This window comes from Nycticebus coucang, chromosome X (assembly GCF_027406575.1).
Source record: "Nycticebus coucang isolate mNycCou1 chromosome X, mNycCou1.pri, whole genome shotgun sequence".
Classification (NCBI taxonomy): domain Eukaryota; kingdom Metazoa; phylum Chordata; class Mammalia; order Primates; family Lorisidae; genus Nycticebus; species Nycticebus coucang.
This window is the reverse complement of record NC_069804.1, coordinates 185,374,241-185,394,067: the sequence shown is the minus strand read 5'-3', so window position 1 is coordinate 185,394,067 and position 19,827 is coordinate 185,374,241. Positions and strand designations below refer to the sequence as shown.

Sequence of the window (19,827 nt, the reverse complement as noted above, 5' to 3'; positions counted from 1 at the left end):
AAAGAGGCTGCCCAACAGCACCGGTTTGACCTGAAAGCCGCGATTGAAACCCGGGGGAAGGGACTGCTGAAGGCCCCGCCCAGACTTCGAAGGCGAGGCCTCAGGAGGCGTGGGCCTCCCTCTCGGCGGAAGTGGTGCCTCCGCGAGGGCTTAGGGCCTTCGCAACAGCAAGAAAACCGGAGCGTAGAGGCGGGGCTGTGCCGGCGATGGGGACACGGGAGAACTGTGCTGAGCTACAGCCGTGCCCGCGAGGTATTATGGATGAGAAGGAGCGGCAGCCGGGACGGCAGGCGGTCTGCAGATCGGCAGCCAGCGCAGGTGCCTGAGGGATGGGATGGGACGGGACGGGACGGGACGGGACGGGACGGGACGGGACGGGACGGGACGGGACGGGACGGGCCTGGGCAGGTCAGAGCGCAATGGCTCGCCAGTGGAACTGGCCCGGGATGCGCACGCACCCGCCCTGGCCCCGCCCCGCGCGCCTCGCCTGAGACCCGTCAATTCAGCCAAGGCTTCCGCCCCCGCTGCTTAAATGGGCGAGTGGGACAGAGCCGTCGGAAACTGCCTGGCCGAACGCGGAGGGCGGTGGCAACGAGGTGCAGGTAACCAAGCAAGCGGGCGCCACGCCGGCGGAGGGGCGTGCTGCCTACCTCTGCAACGCGCGTCCCTTTGATGCACGCTCTTTGCTGTGCTTGGGAACCAAGTAGGATACAGAGGGTCTCAACCGTTCCCTTTATACTCCGCACCTCCCCCCTGGGGCCCTTGAGTATGATGAGACCAGAGAGGGGAGTGCACTTGCCAGGATCACGCAGCTTGCGTGGGGTGGGGGTGGGGGTGGGGGGGCAGAGCTGAACTCCATCATCTGCACAACCTAACATGCTCCAGGTCTTTGTAGAGTTCCCATTATGGTCTTGGGCATATACTGTGATGCCCCAGCAGTTTAACTCTTGCCCAGAATCGATGCTCTGGAATCCACCAAAGCGTTTGGTAATTTTGTAAGGTACGCCCTGAATGAAAGCATCCTGGGAGAGTATGGCTGGGGCCCAGAGCCAGCAGTTTCTAACGCACCATACCTTCTGTTTTCCACTCACACCCCCACGCGCAAGCCCCCCACCCCACCGTTCATATTGGGTGGTTTTGGTAATCAGGCGTCACCTGGGTGAAAGGGGCTAACTTATCAATGCTCTTCCCTTCTCATACTTTGTCCTGTTCCCATACTTTGTCAACGAGCCTTTCTTCCACCAGAAAGTATCATGGCACAGCAAGTAGCCCTGAGCCGGACCCAGGTGTGTGGGATTCTGCGGGAAGAGCTGTATCAGGGTGATGACTTCCACCAGTCGGATACACACATTTTCATCATTATGGGTGCATCGGTGAGTCTTCCCCAGGCCCAAATCTTAAAAGCCAGACTTTGAGTGTGACATTGTGAAAGGCACTTTCCACTCTATGCCTCAGCTCTCCCAGCTAATGGTTCCAGCCACGCTTGGCTCAGACTCCAATAGGTTGAGCTCCTCCTATGGCTTCTGCCCATGTGTTATTATCATCCCACCTCCTATCTGACACTTTTCTGGCCGCTGAATGTAGAGCTGAGTCCTGGAGCTACCAGATCAAGAACCAACCTGTGGCCTAGGCTGCATGCTGATTTTGTGAAGACTTTTTTTTGCTTATCTGTGATGTCAGATATCACAAAAAGTATGCACGAACTTTTTTTTTTCATTGTGTATTTCTGTGTGATCCAAGAAAATGCCTATGTGCAAAAGAGGGGGGGGAAAGGTTGGACACCCCTAATTAGTTGTACCATTTCCTCTATGAGGCAAACAAGAAATGCTATTCATTCTTTGGATATTTTTTTCAAACCTGTTTGTAACTTGACAAACGTCACTCTGCCAGTTCCAAAGGCAAGATCTGAGGCCCAGTCTCTGCCTCTTCTCTGTCTACTATGTCAAGTTCCCTGGGGACAAACGCGCAGCATTTCTTGGAATGTCATCTCTTTGCTCTATCTCCCAAAGCCTACTGAGAAGCTCCACCTCACCCCAGCTGGCCCCAGTTGTCCAGCTGGTAAAACTACTATTTGCTCTGATATAGGAAAAGCCACAGAGTAGAAGCAAAGGCAGAGGTGTAGCACAATGGTGGCACATGGGACAGGAGGCAGGAAAGGGAGGGGTAGTCCTAGCAGAGGCAGGACCCCTGTGTGTTGTGTGGCACCAAGACATGGACAGGGGCTAATGGGACCAGGGTTTCAGCTTGAATTAAAAGTGGTCTCAATTTTTCACTTTAAACCCTAGATGTACCCAACAGTCTACTCACCATAGTCTGTCTTTGCCATTAACTTACTGTGTGAGAGTTCTGTGAAAACTAGTTAGCTTGTGACAGGGTAGGCCTGTAGGCATGCAGGTTGGTCTAGCACCTTGCACACTGTGGGCCCCTCGATGCTATAGGATCTCAGCAGGTTTTGTTCACATAGAACAACTTTTCACTACCCTTTGCCAAACCTGTTCTCTGCCGCCCTTGTGTTTCTGATCAGAACTTGGAGGAGAGCCAAGAGGAATGAGGAAGCAAGCAAAGGAGAAGGGCTGTGCCACCACAGCCAATGTTGCCTGACACCCTACACCCCTAGGACCCAGGGGTGGTATCCCAGTGGAGCACACAGTGGGACAAGTTTGGTCTTGTCCCTGGCACCAGCCTGGTACCCTTAAAGGAGCCATACCTGTGTCAACCACAAATCTTAACAGCTAGGACTCTGACCATTAAGTCCTTAGTCCAAGAAGCAGATTGGGAGAGAAGGTGAAAGTGATTTCTCCCTCTTCCCTTGTCCCCACCCTGTGCTGTCACAAGGACAGTCCAATAGAGTGGCTCAGGCCACAATGGTAGCTTGTGACTTTAGGCACTCAACTCTTAGACACCTCATTGAGAAAATACAAGCTTGCTGTGTGACTTAGAGTAGGTGTCTTCCTTTCCCCAAACCTCAGTGTGACACTAACACTAAGGGTCCTCAGGCTTTTTCTCAGCTGATTGTGTGACTTCTGCTGCTTTCACTTGTGGCTACCTTGGGGTTGGGCAACTGTGTTTCATTGTAATCAGGCTTCCCCTTTGCTCTCCTCTGCTCTGAGAGTGACAACAAGAGGCTTCCGGAGCAAAAATGGGAATTGCCAACTCCAGCAAGGGACAGAGTGACAAGGGGTCCCCTGGAGAGCCTCTTCCTGCTGGAGAGACTAGTGCAGGGCTGGGGGCCATGTTCAGGCAGCACCTAGAAGATCCCCTACCCTCAAGCCTCCTTCCACACAATGTCACTTGGTGTAGGAGGTAGGCAGGGTGGCACTGAGGACCACACTGTCCCCAAACAAGGAAGTTCTCTAGTCATTAATTTGATACAAAGAAATAGAGTACTCCTCTGGACCACAGCAGCCATGTCCCTGCCTTCTTCATGGGACTTGTGTGCTGCTGGGGGACCAGGTACCCAAGGTAAATAAGCAAATCAAGAATTCAGAGTGGGGCGGCGCCTGTGGCTCAGTGAGTAGGGCGCCGGCCCCATATGCTGAGGGTGGCGAGTTCAAACCCAGCCCCGGCCAAACTGCAACAAAAAAAAAAATAGCCGGGCGTTGTGGCGGGAGCCTGTAGTCCCAGCTGCTGGGGAGGCTGAGGCAAGAGAATCGCGTAAGCCCAGGAGTTGGAGGTTGCGTGAGCCGTGTGACGCCACGGCACTCTACCCGAGGGCGGTACAGTGAGACTCAGTCTCTACAAAAAAAAAAAAAGAATTCAGAGTGGTGCCTGTGACAGAGGACACAAATGGGCCCTTCTGTCCTCATCCCCCACAACACGCAGATCCCACAAGGACAGCCTAGAGAGTGAGGCTCACAGGTAAGGCCTGGGAGGGCATCCCATGGAAAAGGAAGAGCAAACGCCTGAAGCCCAAGCTGGGAGCAAGCTTGTGTGACCTGGAAACTGAAAGCAGTCCAGTGCCTACAGGCCCCATGCCTAGGGCAGGCAGGGCCCACGTAGCCTTCCCCTGCCCCTTCCTCCTCCCTAGCTGGCTTACCCAACCCTCGCCCACATGCCCAGTTTCCTTCCTGGGGGTGTCCTGACACTGGTTCCTGGAGTTACCAAATGGGATTTGAGCCACTTGCTGTTCCCTCTGCTGTTTGGCCACTTCTCCCCCCACCCCCATTCTCACAATGCCCAGCCACATCAGAAAGGGAGTAGAAGTATTATCTCATTCCAGAAAGTTCTGGCCTTATAGACCAGTGTAGGTGAAAGAGCCTTGGCCCTGGAACAGCATCTTCCCCCACTTGATAAGACTCTGTCAAGGCCAGGGAGTGGCTCTTCCCTCACACAAGGAGCAAGGGAATGAAAATAGGACTGGGAGTCTGTTTGGGCCTCAGTTTCTCCACCTGGGCCATGAGGGCCATGAGTCTGATGGCTGCTCAGGACCCATCCTGATGATAGGTCTGTGTGAGGGGTGACCTGGCAGGCCCAACCCCTTTCCTCAGAACATTTCTGGGCTGCCTTCTCCCCTTGGGTCAGTAAGATTCTTGCTATGTCATGGTGATGTTGGCATTCCCCCAAAGGTCTGGTGACTCATGGGCCCCAGGGTGTAGGAGGGAGGCCCTTTTGTTGGTTTTTTAGCCCGGTTCTCTCACCCCAGTGGCCAGGAGCCAGTTGGGCCCCAGCCAAGCAAGGCCCAGAGCTCTGCCCCAGAGGCAGAGAAGATCCTTGACCCCCATAACCCTTGGGGAATAATGGGATGGCCCACCCCTTCTGGTCTAAAGTGCCCTCCATCCTAAAACCATCACACCAAGACAAAGGACTGAAGTGATTTGGGTTTACAAAACTGGAAGCTGAGGCCAAATCTCAAGTGACCACAGGCAGGTTGTAGCCCTCGTCCCTTTGCCCTGGCCTGACCAGACATAAGTGACTAGAGATCTTAATCATGTCCAGCTTCTCCTGCTATGTCGTCATGTGTCCTTGGGTAGATCCTTCCCGGCTGTGGTCCTCCAGTGAGATGAGGGGGTTGGGAAAGATAAGGGGCTTCCAACCACTGCTCGTCAAGAGGCCCTCTCCCCCACCCACACACGTGGCATGTTTAGGTTTCCTTGAGCAAGCTGCAAGGTTCCCTGGTGCCTTCCCCTGTTTGTTCCTCCAGAGGAGTCCTCAGTAGGGAGAGCAGGGCCACCCAAAGCCCTGAGGGGAGTGGCAGCACAGCTCAGGCTCCCCTTAGCTGGAGCAGCCTGACTCCCCTCCCCTCTCCCCTCTCCATACTCAGTCCTTTCTCTCTCTTGGGTGACTTGGAGCTCAGCAGACTGTAAGTCACAGGGGCTGAGCTGAAACAAGGCAAGCAGGTTCTATCATTAGTTAATCCCAAAGGGAATAGCAAGAGTGAACAGCTTGAGGTGTGGGGCAGCTGTGACTCAGCAGAGTAGTCCCCTTCCCCCAATATTGCCTGTTTGAATTCTTAACAATCTGTTGGGATTTGATCATAAGCAAATGTTACTTCAAGGCCATGTTTCTCATTGTTTCTTTCAGGGTCTGGTTCCCAGGAAGCTGGTCCTTTCTGGACTGTGCAGGGCCAATACTGAGTTGAGGTGACATGACTGATGGGAGAAGCCAGGGTAGGGGGTCGTCTGAGCTGGACCTTGAAGGATTCTAGGGCTGGGGCTTCTAGCAGCAAGAGAAAAGAGTGGCTTCAGGAAGCAGCACGTCAGCCGCTGGGGTAGCTATGCTGGGCAACATGTGGGCGGTGGTGAGTGAGGTCCCACAGGCAGTCTGAGCCCAGCTGGTGGCAGGTCTGGGACATCTTTTTGAAGATAGTCACTGTGGCATGTGGGGGACGTGAAGGCTATTTAGAAAGCTCTCACAGTGTTCATACAGAAGGTAGCAATTACAGGACAGAGCCACTCCAGGCACCTGGGAGATAAATTGTCAGTGGTTGGTAGGGATGGCCGGGCAGGGTGGGGGGAGCAATTGGTTCCCCAGGCACCAATGCAAGAAACTCTGGTTTGGGAAGATCCCACTTTGGGGGCTTGAGGATCCCAATGGAGATTGAAGATGTCCAGCAGATACTTGTGTAGGCCTGGCACTCAGCAAAGTTGGACTGGGACAGAAACTTGAGAGTAGTCGACCTGCAAGTCCCCACCTAGAGCCCCAGGCATAGTCATGATCACCCAAGCAGAATGGGAAGCAGAGCAGAGCCCTGCAGAGCGCAGACATCCAAGACACCAGCAATCCCTGAGTGCCCAGGGAGCACACCCAGAGTAGCAATTTCCCACCCAGGAGCCCCCTTCATGGCTTCCTAACTACCTCTTCCTAACTACCTCTCCCCTGGGTGGGGGGTAGGGGGTTCTCTGTGGTTACACAGCCTCCATTTTGTACTTTTTTGTAGAAATGGGCTCATCCAATGGTTACATTACTCAATTCTTTTCAAACTTTCTAAGGCAGTGCTGCTTCCTCATTTTTACAGGGGTATACAAGTCCACTTGTGATGGTAGTAAGTTGCCTTTCAGGTGTTGTGCTAGAGAGAGGAGGAAGTGACTTCACCTCAGGGAGGCCCCCAGCATGTGGAGCCCAGCATGTCCACTGGTGGCATGGGGCCAACACTCGAGTGTTATTCTACCTACCTTCTTGAGGGTTTGTTTGGGCTCAGAGGAGGTCAGACTGCCCAGACGGGGTATATCTGAAAAAGTTATCCCAAACATCTACAAAAACTTGGGTTCAAAATAACTTGTTAGATGTGGTGGTTAGATTTTTTTAAGTCAGAAACGTCTATAGGTTAAGACTTCTAAAAGTTAATTTTCCATTTAATATTCAGGCCACTAACTGCCAGAGTTGGTTTTCCTATCTGCGGTGAGGCAGGATCCAAGTTGGGCCAGTCTGTGCCACAGGTCCAGCCCTTCCGGTGTCTTCTCCCCACTAATTTGCAGCACTCCAGGAGCACCCCCACCAATCCCATGCTCTTGATTATAAGGTCCACAGATCAAAGAGCAGACTGTGACTTTGTCCTTCAAGAGAGCCCTGGTCTTGCCCCTTCCTCTTCCACCTAAAGTATGTCAAGTTACAAAAGTAAAGCATGTCAGGCTCTTGATAAGATCACAGAAAGGAACCAGATGATTCTGCTGGTCTTGAATGTCTTTCTGTTTGGCTGAGGCTGGGTTTGAACCTACCACCTCCTGCATATGGGGCCGGCGCCCTACTCCTTTGAGCCACAGGCGCCACCCAATCTTGAATTTCTTTAATCAAGTTTGATCATTTTCTCCTGGAGAACTCGTGTATTTCATTGGGTTTATTTCTAGGTTCTTTATAATATTTGCTTTTGTACCTGGCATTGTCTTGAATTGTTTTTTGTTTTGTTTTGGTTTTTTGCCAACAAATCATAAGGTGATGACTTTCACCAACTCGACACAGGAAGGAAAGCTTCTGGTAGATAGAAAAGTAGCACATTCTGTGCACCTGATCCCCTTGCACCCACTGTGCCCCAGGGAGTTCTAAACCACTCCCACCCTCTGCTCCATTATTGTCTTTTTCACTGTCTTTTTTTTTTTTTTAATTAGAGACAGAGTCTCACTTTATCGCCCTCAGTAGAGTGCTGTAGCATCACAGCAACCTCCAGCTCTTGGGCTTAGGTGATTCTCTTGCCTCAGCCTCCCAAGTAGCTGGGACTACAGGCGCCTGCCACACCACCCAGCTATTTTTTGTTTGAACCACCACCCTCGGTATATGGGACTGGCACCCTACTCACTGAGCCACAGGCGCCACTCTGTCTTTTTTTTCTTTTGAGACAAAGTCTCACTCCGTGCCCCTGGGTAGAGTGCTGCAGTGTCATAGCTCACAGCAACCTCAAACTTGGGCTCAGATGATCCTCTTGCCTCAGCCTCCCAAGTAACTGGGACTATAGGCACCTGCCACAATGCCCAGCTATTTTTAGAGACAGGGTCTCTCTCTGGCGTAGGCTGGTCTCCAACTCCTGAGCTCAGGTGATCCACCTGCGTCAGCTTCCCTGAGTGCTAAGATTACAGGTGTGAGCCACCATGTCCAGCCTTTCACTGTCTTTTCTTCTGTGTACATGTCTTAACTGACAACTGGTTACCTACCTTCATCACAATACAGGACATTTTCATCTCCCCAGAAAGTGCTTTGGTGCCCATTCCTAGCCTGTCTACACCCTGCTCCAGGCAACCACTGATCTGATTTCTGTCACAATAGGTTATTTTCGCCTATTCCAGAACCTCATTTAACTGGACTCAGTATTTCCTCTCCGCATCAGGGCACTTTGGCTCAGCATGATGTTTTGACATTCCTGGTGGAAGTTCGTTCCTCTGTGTCACTGGGTCGCATGCATTGTGTGACTCTGGTTTGTCCATTCACTTGCTGGTTACTTTGAGCATACTTTGGTTTGCAGTTTGGGGCTATTTCAAACTGAGGCTGCTGTGACCCTTCGTATACAAGTCTGTGTGAAGGTGTTTGCCTTGAGTAGTATGGGTAGTCCTTGAGTTACAAACATCCAACTTACGTACAACTCACACTTAAGAACAGAGGCTACTATAGGTAATAGGTAATTGTAACTGTTCCAACTTCCATAAAAATTCAACCTAAGAACAAACCTACAGAACCAACCTTGTTCATAACCCAGGGACTGCCTATACCTAGGAGTGTAATGGCCAGGTTGCTGAGAGGCTGCCACGCTGCCTCAGAGTCCTGTCCCATCATAGACCTCCATAACTCAGCCATTGTAGTAGGTGGGAAGTGGCAGCTTGTGGTGGCTTAATTTGCATTTGTCTGACAACAGATGATTTTGAACACTTTTTCACATGTAATAAGTGTATTGTTTTTCTTCCTTGTGTAGCATCTGTTAAAGCTGTCCATTTTTTTTTTTTTTTTGGTAGAGACAGAGTCTCACTGTACCGCCCTCGGTAGAGTGCCGTGGCCTCACACAGCTCACAGCAACCTCCAACTCCTGGGCTTAAGCGATTCAATTGCCTCAGCCTCCCGAGTAGCTGGGACTACAGGCGCCCGCCACAACGCCCGGCTATCTTCTGTCCATTTTTAATTGGGTGGTTTTCATATAGGAGTTGATTATATCTTCTGAACACAAATAAGTTTGGCGAATATTTTCTCCCATTCTGGCTTGTCTGTTCATTTTGTTAATAGTGTCTTTCAATGAGCAGAAGTTTTTAATTTTGATAAAATGTTAATTAATTTTATGGTTATTGCTTTCTGTGTCCTAAAAAATATTTGCCTATTCCTTCCTATCTACTGATTTAATTTTTTTTTTGTGGTTTTTGGCTGGGGCTAGGCTTGAACCTGCCACCTCTGGCATATGGGACCGGCGCCCTACTCCTTGAGCCACAGGCGCCGCCCATATCTACTGATTTTTTCAATCAAACAACCTTGGTAAACTCTAACTCAAATAATTTATCTGTATGTTGATATCAGCGTGTTTTTCTTTTTTTTCTAATTGAGACAGTCTTGCTCTGTCACACCTGTGCACAGTGCAGTGGTGTCAGCCTAGCTCACAGCAACCTCAAATTCCTGGGCTCAAGCAATCCTGCCTCAGCCTCCCAAGTAACTGGGGCTACAGGCATGTGCCGCCATGCCCGGCTAGTTTTTCTATTTTTAGTAGAAACAGGGGTCTCGCTCTTGCTCAGGCTGGTCTCAAACTCCTGAGCTCAGGCAATCTACCTGCCTTGGCCTCCAAGTTACTGGCAATACAGGCATGAACCACCATGCCCAGATAGTACTCCCCAGTTATTTGTGCCTTTTTAAAAAAGCAACTGTGCCAGAGGGTTGTCTGTTTTTATTAGTCTATTTCAAACACCAACTTCTGGCTTTGTTAATCTTTTGTTTTGGTTAGTTTTTCATTATATTAATTTTTTTTTCATTTTTTCATTCCTTTTCAATATTTGGCTTTAAAATTCTATCCTTTTTTTCTAACTACTTTGGTTTTTTGTTTGTTTTTGAGACAGAATCTCATGCTGTCACTCACACTAAAGTGCCATGGCATCAGCCTAGCTCACAGCGACCTCAAACTCCTGGGCTCAAGGAATCCTCCTGCCTCAGCTTCCTGAATAGCTGGGGCTACAGGCTCCGCCACAACGCCTGACTATTTTTAGAGACGCGATCTCTCTCTGGCTCAGGCTGGTCTCAACTTCTGAGCTCAAGGGATCCTCCCACCTCAGCCTCCTGGACGCTGAGAGTACAGGCGTGAGCCACCATACCTAGCCCCTTTTATCTAACTTCATAAATGGAATCCTTAGCTAATTCTCTTCAAGCTACTCTATTTTGCTAGTGTAAGCAGTTGAGGCCACATGTCACAAGTTTGGTTACATGATATATCTATCCTCATTCAGTTCTACTGAATTGAATTTTCGGGTTTTCTTCTTGAACACAGGAGATGTGTTTAATTTTTTTTTTTTTCTTGTAGAGACAGAGTCTTGCTTTATGGCCCTCGGTAGAGTGCCGTGGCCTCGCACAGCTCACAGCAACCTCCAACTCCTAGGCTTAAGCGATTCTCTTGCCTCAGCCTCCCAAGTAGCTGGGACTACAGGCGCCCGCCACAACGCCCAGCTATTTTTTGGTTGCAGTTCAGCCGGGGCCGGGTTTGAACCCGCCACCCTCGGTATATGGGGCCAGCGCCTTACCGACTGAGCCACAGGCGCCACCCCCAGTTTTAATATTTTTATATAGTTAGAGAATTACTACCAAAGAAGATGTGTTTATGCCTTCCGGGTTGTGGGCTGGCACAGACTTGGATCTCAGGGCTGTATCTAAGAGCAAGACAGATACGCTTGTACCTGAGTGGCAGTCCTGAGCTAGCAGAGTAGAGGATAATGTAGATTGTGTTCCCAGCTTTTAACCACACTTGTTCCCTCTGCCACAGGGCGACCTGGCCAAAAAGAAGATCTACCCCACCATCTGGTGAGTGCATCCCCTCACTGCCCCATGGCCTCTCCAGCAGGAACAGGCCTGGCCCTGTCCCCCACATCCTGGCTATGGCTGTGTTCTGCCCTCAGGTGGCTGTTTCGGGATGGCCTTCTGCCTGAAGATACCTTCATTGTGGGCTATGCCCGTTCCCGCCTCACGGTGGCTGACATCCGTAAGCAGAGTGAGCCTTTCTTCAAAGTGAGTGGCTTTGGGGTGTCCCCTGGCCTGGTTCTGTCCTCTCTACCAGCTCCCAGTGGGGTCAGCCTCAGGTAGCCACCAGGAGACATACTCTTATCCTATCTTGGGATGCTGTTCCCTGCTCCCTTGTTCTCAGGCCCTAGCACCTGGCCTCCTTGCCTTCTCCAAAGCTATGCATGCTGCCTGCCAAATTGGGGCTGAAAACTGCCCCACCTGCTCTTGCCACTTCCTTAGCAGGAAGGGCTGTGAGTGCTGAGAACCCCTATCACCCAGCCACCCTCTGACCAGGACTCACTGGCTCCATTCAGCTATGCTCTGGGGCCAAATTGGATGTGCCAGGAGATAGAAAAGAACTCTGACAGGTGCCTCTCCACCAAGAGAAATGCTTCGGAGCTGCATTTTCCTAATACATTGTAGTTTGGTGTCATGATTTTAGAGAGAGTTTATTTATCCCAGGTCAAATTTTCCTGAAATATCACTTTTGTGTTAGGGCACAAGGCCCCTCGGGATGTGCAGGGGTGGCCATCCTGACAAGTGGCCTGGCTGCATCTCCCCACAGCATGCCTGCTGCCTGCCTCAGCCCCTCCCCTGGATGTGCCACATTGCTGAGATGGCGCTGAACCCAGCATAGGAAGCCCACCCTGGCTGTGGGATGAGAGAACACAAATGAGACAGCCCCTCCCCTGGGGCAGAACACACAGGGACTCTAAGGGAGGGGCCAGCATCTGTCATTCTGTCTCTCTAGGCCACCCCAGAGGAGAAGCCCAAGCTGGAGGAGTTCTTTGCCCGCAACTCCTACGTGGCCGGCCAGTATGATGACACTGCCTCCTACAAGCACCTTAACACTCACGTGAATGCACTGCACCCAGGGGCTCAGGCCAACCGGCTCTTCTACCTGGCTCTGCCCCCCACTGTCTATGAGGCCGTCACCAAGAACATCCATGAGAATTGCATGAGCCAGACGTAAGGCTTGTCCTCTACCTGTCTCCTGCCACCATGGCCTGCCCTGGCTAAGGTCCTATGCTGGCTGAGCAGGTGCTTGCCACTGCACCAAAGAGCCCTGGGTCAAACAGGTCCAGGCAGTTGAAAGGACAGGTGCTCTCTGTTTGTTCACTACACAAACTAGCTCTCCAAAGAGGGGACTAGGCTATGAATGTGGTGTTTTCTAACAGCATTTACTGGAAATGTTAATAGCCATCTTTTTTTTTTTTTTTTTGATACAGAGTCTCACTCTGTCACTCTAGGTAGAGTGCCATGTGTCATAGCTCACAGCAACCTCAAACTCCTGGGCTCAAATTATCCTCTTCCCTCAGCCTCCCAAGTAGCTGGGACTACAGGCACCTGCATCAATACCTGGCTAGTTTTTCTATTTTTAGTAGAGATGGGTTCTCACTCTTGCTCAGGCTGATCTCAAACTCCTGAGCTCAGGCAGTCCACCTGCCTCAGCCTCCAAAAGTGCTAGGATTTCAGGCTGGTGTCACCACGCTGGGCCAATACCCATTTTTAGGGTTCAAATTGTGGTTCAAGTGCTCATGTACAGCCTCAACGTCCATCACGTGGGCAATCATGGTCCCTGGTAGCAGTCTCCGCCGAGACCACCGGGTGGCAGTGTTGCCCCATGAAACACTCCCTGCCGCTCGCTCGCTCTCTGGCTTTTCCCGAGTCTCCATCAGGGCCACAAGGTGGCAGTGTCGCTCCACGAGCAAGTGGTGAAGTAGTATGAGCTCCCACCCATTCCCAGACTGGCAGCTATCTCTCACCCCTTCCTGGTCTTGTCGTGCAGGGGACAGCAAAGGCCTTTTTCTCATTTTAAAACCAACGGAGAAAGAGTGCAGTGGTTCACGCCTGTGACCCTAGTACTCTGGGAGGCCCAGTCCAGAGTCAATGGTGAACCCGTGCCCTTGCCAGCCTCTCTGCTCCCCCACACTGGGACCCTGGGACGTGCCAGCAGTGCTGCCCAGCACCGGCAGGTTGGCAGGAAGGTTTCTGAGAAGGTGTTGAGAGCCAAGGACAGAAGGCAGGGGAAGGGGCCAGCCTACCAGACCTGAGGATCCAGAGCTGGAGGGAGGTTCTGCTCCTTGGGGCAATTGGGTAACACAGCTATGACCCGCTTCCTGAAGTGTTCCATGGAGGTGATGTGACTCTGGGCTCTTGGCAGAGGCTGGAACCGTGTCATTGTGGAAAAGCCCTTCGGGAGGGACTTACAGAGCTCCGACCAGCTGTCCAACCACATCTCTTCCCTGTTCCGTGAGGACCAGATCTACCGCATTGACCACTACCTGGGCAAGGAGATGGTGCAGAATCTCATGGTGCTGAGGTGGGGCTGGGGGACAGTGTTAGGGAGTGAGTGCTCAGGGGGGTCTCCACTATCCTGCTGCCCCAGGACAAGTCCCTTCAGAATGCGGCCCCTCCCCTCTGCCATGCAAGCCACTGCCCTTTTCCTCCCCACAGATTTGCCAACAGGATCTTTGGCCCCATCTGGAACCGGGACAATGTCGCCTGTGTAATCCTCACATTCAAGGAGCCCTTTGGCACTGAGGGCCGTGGGGGGTATTTCGATGAATTTGGGATCATTCGGTGAGAGCCTGTCTCTTCTTTGTGGGAGGCCAGCATGGCACATGGCCATCCTGCAGGGCTGGCCCTCCCTGTTGTGGGCGGCCCCTCCTCCCATCCCAAGGGTAAAAATCTGAGCATCTAAGCTGTCGAGGGTAGCCACACCCCACAGGGGCTTCCTGGCTCAGAGGCAGGGTTGCTGTGCTTGCTTGCTTAAGGGGACCTACAGTCAGTAGGAATCAGGAAGTAAATCTTGCAGCCACAGCTAGAAAGCCTTGTTGGGGACACTGGCCCCCTGGAACCTGGCTGACAGGGTGGGCCTAAGAGGCCTCTTCTTGACTGCTTTCTCCCAACCTGTGAGTAGTCTGACAGAGCTACGGCCTCTTCTGCCCCCAGGGATGTGATGCAGAACCACCTCCTGCAGATGCTGTGTCTGGTGGCCATGGAGAAGCCCGCCTCCACTGACTCAGACGATGTCCGTGATGAGAAGGTAGGTGGGGGATACCGACCTGGGCCCAACACCTGCACCCACAATGTCTATGACAAGATGAGGAGCAAGATGTACGAACAGCAAGTATCCTTATCCCCTGCATAAGCTACCAGCCCTGAGCATGGGGCATCTGCTATAGGTACCCTCTGGGAGTCATGAAGCCTGGGTTGGCATGTCCCAGGTCTGACAGCACAGTACAACCAGGCCAGGCCAGTGCCTCACCTTCCTCCTCAGAGAAAAACAAGAGTGGGCCAGGGTGGTCCCAGAGGGAGCTCAGGGAAGGGACCTATGGCTGTACCCCTGGACATAGCGAGTGGAGACAAAGAGGTACCTTCTCCTATCCTTGGTCTGCCAGTCTGCGGGGCACACTCACCCTGTGGGGAAGCCCCCTGCTGGGTCTACCCAGCTTCCTCATATCTGCCACCTGTGTTCTACCTCGTCACCTAGAGGCCCACTCTACCCCTGCTTTCTCCCAGGTCAAAGTGTTGAAATGTATCTCAGAGGTGCAGGCCGACAACGTGGTCCTGGGCCAGTATGTGGGGAACCCCAGTGGAGAGGGTGAGGCCATCAAAGGCTACCTGGATGACCCCACAGTGCCTCATGGGTCCACCACTGCCACCTTTGCAGCTGTTGTCCTATATGTGGAGAACGAGAGGTGGGATGGTAGGTGGTATCTCCAGGCCCTGGGAAGGCAGGGCAGGGCATGCACTTGGGAGACCTACTTGCTGCTGGAGGGAGGAGGCCTGGCAAAGGTGGGATAGTGTACCCTGCCATACCCCAATACCACTCACACTTATGTGCCCTGACCATGCCACCAAGAGAGCTGGCCTTGAGCCTGACTTTGCCCCCCACCCAGGGGTGCCCTTCATCCTGCGCTGCGGCAAAGCCCTGAATGAGCGCAAAGCTGAGGTGCGCCTACAGTTCCGAGATGTGGCCGGTGACATCTTCCACCAGCAGTGCAAGCGCAACGAGCTGGTGATCCGCGTGCAGCCCAATGAGGCCGTGTACACCAAGATGATGACCAAGAAGCCCGGCATGTTTTTCAACCCCGAAGAGTCAGAGCTGGACCTGACCTATGGCAACAGATACAAGGTATCCCTTGGGAGATGAGCCAGCAGCGGGCAGTGGACCCAGGGAAACTGCGGTGTGTCAGCAAGACCCCTTCCCCTTGTAGAATGTGAAGCTCCCTGATGCATACGAACGCCTCATCCTGGACGTCTTCTGTGGAAGCCAGATGCACTTTGTGCGCAGGTGAGGGTCCCTGGAACTATGGGGGTGGCCTTGTCCCTCCCCCTCCCTCTGTGCTGCCCCTGTCTCAAGCCACACTGTGTCCCCTCAGTGACGAGCTCCGGGAGGCCTGGCGGATCTTCACCCCACTGCTGCACAAGATCGAGCAGGAGAAGCCCAAACCCATCCCCTATGTTTATGGCAGGTGAGGGCAGGGCGAGAGGGAGCTGGGTGAGACAGAGCCGGGCAGGCCTCCCTCACCACATTCTGCCTGCTCCCCCACCCCCACAGCCGAGGCCCCGTGGAAGCAGACGAGCTGATGAAAAGAGTGGGCTTCCAGTACGAGGGCACCTACAAGTGGGTGAACCCTCACAAGCTCTGAACCCACTGCCCACCCCCCACCCCCACTCCCTACCTCGGCCACCCTGTCTCTCCTTTCCACCACCCGACTCCACATCAGGAGGACTTCGGGACCATCGGCCTCAGCTTCACATTCCTGGAGCCAGGCTTGGGCCACCTTTGCCCCACCCTTTGCTGCTGCTGCCCGAGCCCAGCTACATTCCTCAGCCACCAAGCACTCAAGACTCATGCTGTGACATCCCAGGCCCCCTCAGGCCCTTCCTAAACAAGCCTCCCCTCACTGCAGCCCAAACAGAAGGGAGGTGAAGGGTGGCATGTCTGTCCCAGGGCTCCTCAGCCATTGGGACTAGTGATGATCTAGGGCAGGAGTCAAGGACAATGGGAGGAGCTGTGGGCCTCAGTGGGGCAGTGGCCAAACCCCGGTGGCTATGGGCAGGTTTCTCAGAACTTGGGATGTGAGAGAACCTGCTTGCAGCCACAACAGTCTCAGTGCCACTCCACATTCCTGGTCACCAGCTGGAAAGGACCTGGTGCTGCCCAGCAATGTCTGGGGCTCGCTGGAAGTCCCCCAGTCCTACCAACTCTGCACTCCATGGCCCCCACCCCACCTGCAGCAGCCTCCCCACCACAGGAAAAGCAGAAGCAGTAGATTGGATCCCCTACCTTAGTCACCCTCCATTAAATCTGCAAAAAGCTCTTTCTGTCCCCTTGTCACTAGCTTCCCCAACTCCCCGTGCACCTGCACGCTTGTTCTGCAGCCTCCCTCAGCCTCCTCACCTCTGGGCCTGACGCCATGTCCAGGTGTGACCACAGCATCACCTCTCCTTACAAATACTACTTGCAGAAGTATTTAGGGAGGAGAGGTGCTTCCCGAATCTCTGGTGTTTTGTGACAGCAGCCACAGGACACTCATACAAGCTCCAGTCCAAAAATGGATTCTGCCCTATTCTGGAGGCCAGAGTCCAAAATCCAGGTGTGGGCAGGGCTGAGCTCCCTCCGGAGGCTCTAGAGGAGGGGCCTTCCTGCCTCTTCCAGCTGCTGCTTGCAGCTACCTCTCCCCACTCTGCCTCACTTCTCACATGGCCATTTTCTTGCAGTGTGTGGCTTCTCTCCTGTCTTGTAAAGGCCTCATTTATGCTGGATCAGGGCCTTTTACCTCAGCCTAACTCAGCTGACCACACCTGCAGACACCATTTCCAAATGAGGCTGCCTTCAGAGACTCCAAGTGGGCATTAGTTTGGGGGCCCACTCTTCAGCCCTCTACACTGCCCCCAACAAGTGCAGCAGCACAGTGTTTGTCCTGCCAACACCATGTTCCCTGTACTGTGGCCTAGATTCTATTTGAGGCTGATGGAGGACAAAATGATGAGGTAGTACTGTGTTTTATGAAGGAAGCAAACCAACAGCCCATAAATAGGACCAGAAGAGGAAGACTGCTCCCAGCAGAGGTGAGGACATGCATCTGGGGCCCTGTGAGTGGCAGTGCCCGATGTTCTAGGACAAAGGCCTGTGGCCATCATGCCAGATCCTCACTGTCAGCAAGAGCTTGCTGTCAGGTTGTAAGGCAAGGCCTAGGAGAGGAAATACATATGCAAGAAGCAAGACTGTCACCCTTTGTGTCCTGGGACTTGAGTCAGCCTCTGCTGTCTACCATGGGAAATTAGAGCTAATGGGGCAGCCAGGAGGGAAAACTCAAGTGAGTGAATATGGGTCAGTCTCAAGTTCTCAATACCACCTCCACAGTCACTTCTGGGTCTCATCAGTGTCACTGGGTTTACCATGCTTTACATGACCATGGCTATGTGGTTAGAAACGACCTATGTGGCTTTAATGCCCTTGACTCCAAGTGGTGTCGCCTCCATGAAGCTGCAGTGGACAGGCTAAGCTCTGTGACAGGCCCAAGGTGACATGAGGGCTGGAATACAGTAGAGCTCCTACCACCACCACTCGCCACCAGGGGGCACTGTCCTCGAGTCTGTTCCTGGGAAACGGTGTCCGGGCGTGGCCCTGCATCCTCTAAGTCTAAAACAGGACCCTAGGGATGGCACTGAGTCTAGACAAACTGAAGGCATAGGGCCTTGACCCCCAAGAGCACTCAACTCTTCCTGCCCACCATGTTTACGGACTTACAAGGACCTAACATAGCTGTCTGCTATGGAACCTACTGGCACGGTGTCATTGAGGGGCACTGCTCCTATGTAGGGGCAGCAGTGGGAGTCCAAAGTGGAGAAGGGACCCAGCTCCACATTAGGCACCCAGCACAGGAGCGACTGCATGTGAGTGGGAATCGGGAAGCATGGAGACCTCTCAATCTGAGACTGCTCAGAGTGCCTACACTGTGACAGGCAGGAAGGCCCTGATGAGGACACTCAACTGTCACCTGACCTCTGGGTGCCTATAAGGGACAAAAAGATGAAGGCCCTGATGAGGACAACTAACTGCCACTTCAACCCTGGGTGCCTAAACTGAGGCACGAGTGTGAGGGACCAGCTAAGGACAGCCAGTTTCACCTCATCTCGGGGTGAATACATTGTACACCAGGCCTTAGGGTCCACAGAATTGAGACAAGTTATCACCTCAGTTCTGGGGCCCACATGAGAGAAAAGGATGACAAACACAGTAAGGAAAGTCATTTGTTACCTCATATCTGTGTGCTTACCCTAATGCAGATGCTGTATCTCAGCTCTGGATACCAACATTGGTGCTGAGGTATGAGGCCCAAGTCAGGGCTTTTAACTGACACCAAAACTCTGTGTGCCTGCCTACACTGGGACACAGGGAGGGGGCCCAGGTGGGGACAGTCTGCTGTCATGTCAGCTGTGCATCTCTGCACTGGGGTAGAGGCATTAGGTCCAGGTTCTAGCATTCAACTATCACCTGACCTCTGGCTGCCTAGACTAGGGTGAGGTTGAGGGCCCAGGTGTAAAGAGTCAACCTTTACCTCAGCCCTGGGTGCCTAAGCACAGGTAGAGGCAGGAAGAGCAGGAGATAGCATTTAACTGTTACCTCAGATATGGGCCCCAACACAGCTTGAGAACCCAAAGCATGACACACCTGTTGCATGTCAGGCATGGAAGCTATCCTGGGACCAAGACATGAGGCCCAGCATAGGGCACTCAAATGCCAGCTCACCTCTGTGTCAGAGCCATGAGAGCTCAGGTGACAGCTGTCAACCACAAGCCCAGATCTTGTTACCCACCTGGGAAAGAACAATGAGGGAGTGACTGAGACGTTCAACTGTCACCTCAACTGTGGGTTGTTAAACAGAGGCATGAAAGGCCAGATAAGAACAGTCAACTGTCACTTCATTTACAAATGTCTGCTCTGTGGCAGAGGAATTTGGCTCCAGGTAAGGGCACTCAACTGTCAGCTCTAATAAAGATAAGATAGGATAGAGGCAAGAAGTCCCAGGTGACGACAGTAAACTGACACCTGAGCACTGCAGCCTACACTGAGGCTGATGCAAGAGGTTCAGGTACAGGCGGTCAACTGAAAGCACAAATATTGGTGCCTATATTGGAAAGGAGAACAAGGAACCATTGAGGTGATTCAACTGTCACTTCATCTCTGGGTCATTAAACTTAGGCAGAGGCATGAAGATGGGGGTCTCCTCTGGCACCAGAACTCTGGTTGCCTAATCTGGAGTAGAGGCAATGGGTCTCAGGTAAGGTCAGTCAAGAGACACACGAGCTCTGCTGCCAGCTCTGGGGCACATCTTACAGGTCCATGTGAGTGCCATCACCTGACAACTCAGTGCTTGGGTCCTAACTGGGAGAGGGGAATGAGGATCAGATGAGGGCATTCAATAGTCACCTCAGTTCTAGGGGCCTACAGTGAAGCAGGGAATTAAGGACATTCAATGACATAAGAAAACACTCAATGTGGACTCTCCACTGGGGCACAAACAAGAGAAGCAGTCTCTGTTACCTCATGCTGGGCACCTATACTGGGACACATACATGAGAACCCAAGTGACATCTGTCAACTGACAGCCCAGATTGTGGTGCCCATACTGTAAAAAGGCATGAAAGCCCATGTTAAAGTAATCAACGTCACCTCAAGCTGAGTTTCTACACTTGGGCAGAAGC

The 19,827-nt window shown here is 52.6% G+C and overlaps 2 protein-coding genes across 4 annotated transcripts in view; one reads left to right on the top strand and one right to left on the bottom strand.

The window, feature by feature from the left end:
* The window catches only part of IKBKG (inhibitor of nuclear factor kappa B kinase regulatory subunit gamma), a 36,896-nt gene extending 19,398 nt beyond the window's left edge, over positions 1 to 17,498 (bottom strand). Inside the window, exon 1 of the mRNA XM_053580651.1 lies at positions 16,517 to 17,498. The gene's annotated coding sequence lies outside the window, so the exon portion shown is untranslated. The remainder of the gene's footprint in view (positions 1 to 16,516) is intronic.
* Positions 51 to 16,436, top strand: G6PD (glucose-6-phosphate dehydrogenase). Of its 3 annotated transcripts, none has more exons than XM_053580642.1 (13): positions 51 to 318; positions 1,246 to 1,373; positions 10,868 to 10,905; positions 11,001 to 11,109; positions 11,855 to 12,072; positions 13,268 to 13,426; positions 13,561 to 13,686; positions 14,059 to 14,152; positions 14,629 to 14,815; positions 15,009 to 15,244; positions 15,327 to 15,403; positions 15,492 to 15,584; positions 15,671 to 16,436. In XM_053580642.1, the coding sequence occupies exons 1-13, from the start codon at positions 207 to 209 to the stop codon at positions 15,759 to 15,761; spliced, it is 1,668 nt and encodes a 555-aa protein (XP_053436617.1). In that variant the 5' UTR covers positions 51 to 206; the 3' UTR covers positions 15,762 to 16,436. The 3 variants fall into 3 exon arrangements, with proteins under 3 accessions (XP_053436617.1, XP_053436618.1, XP_053436619.1); XM_053580643.1 differs by lacking the exon at positions 51 to 318 and adding an exon at positions 408 to 602; XM_053580644.1 differs by lacking the exon at positions 51 to 318 and adding an exon at positions 682 to 703.
* Positions 17,499 to 19,827: the final 2,329 nt, after the last annotated feature.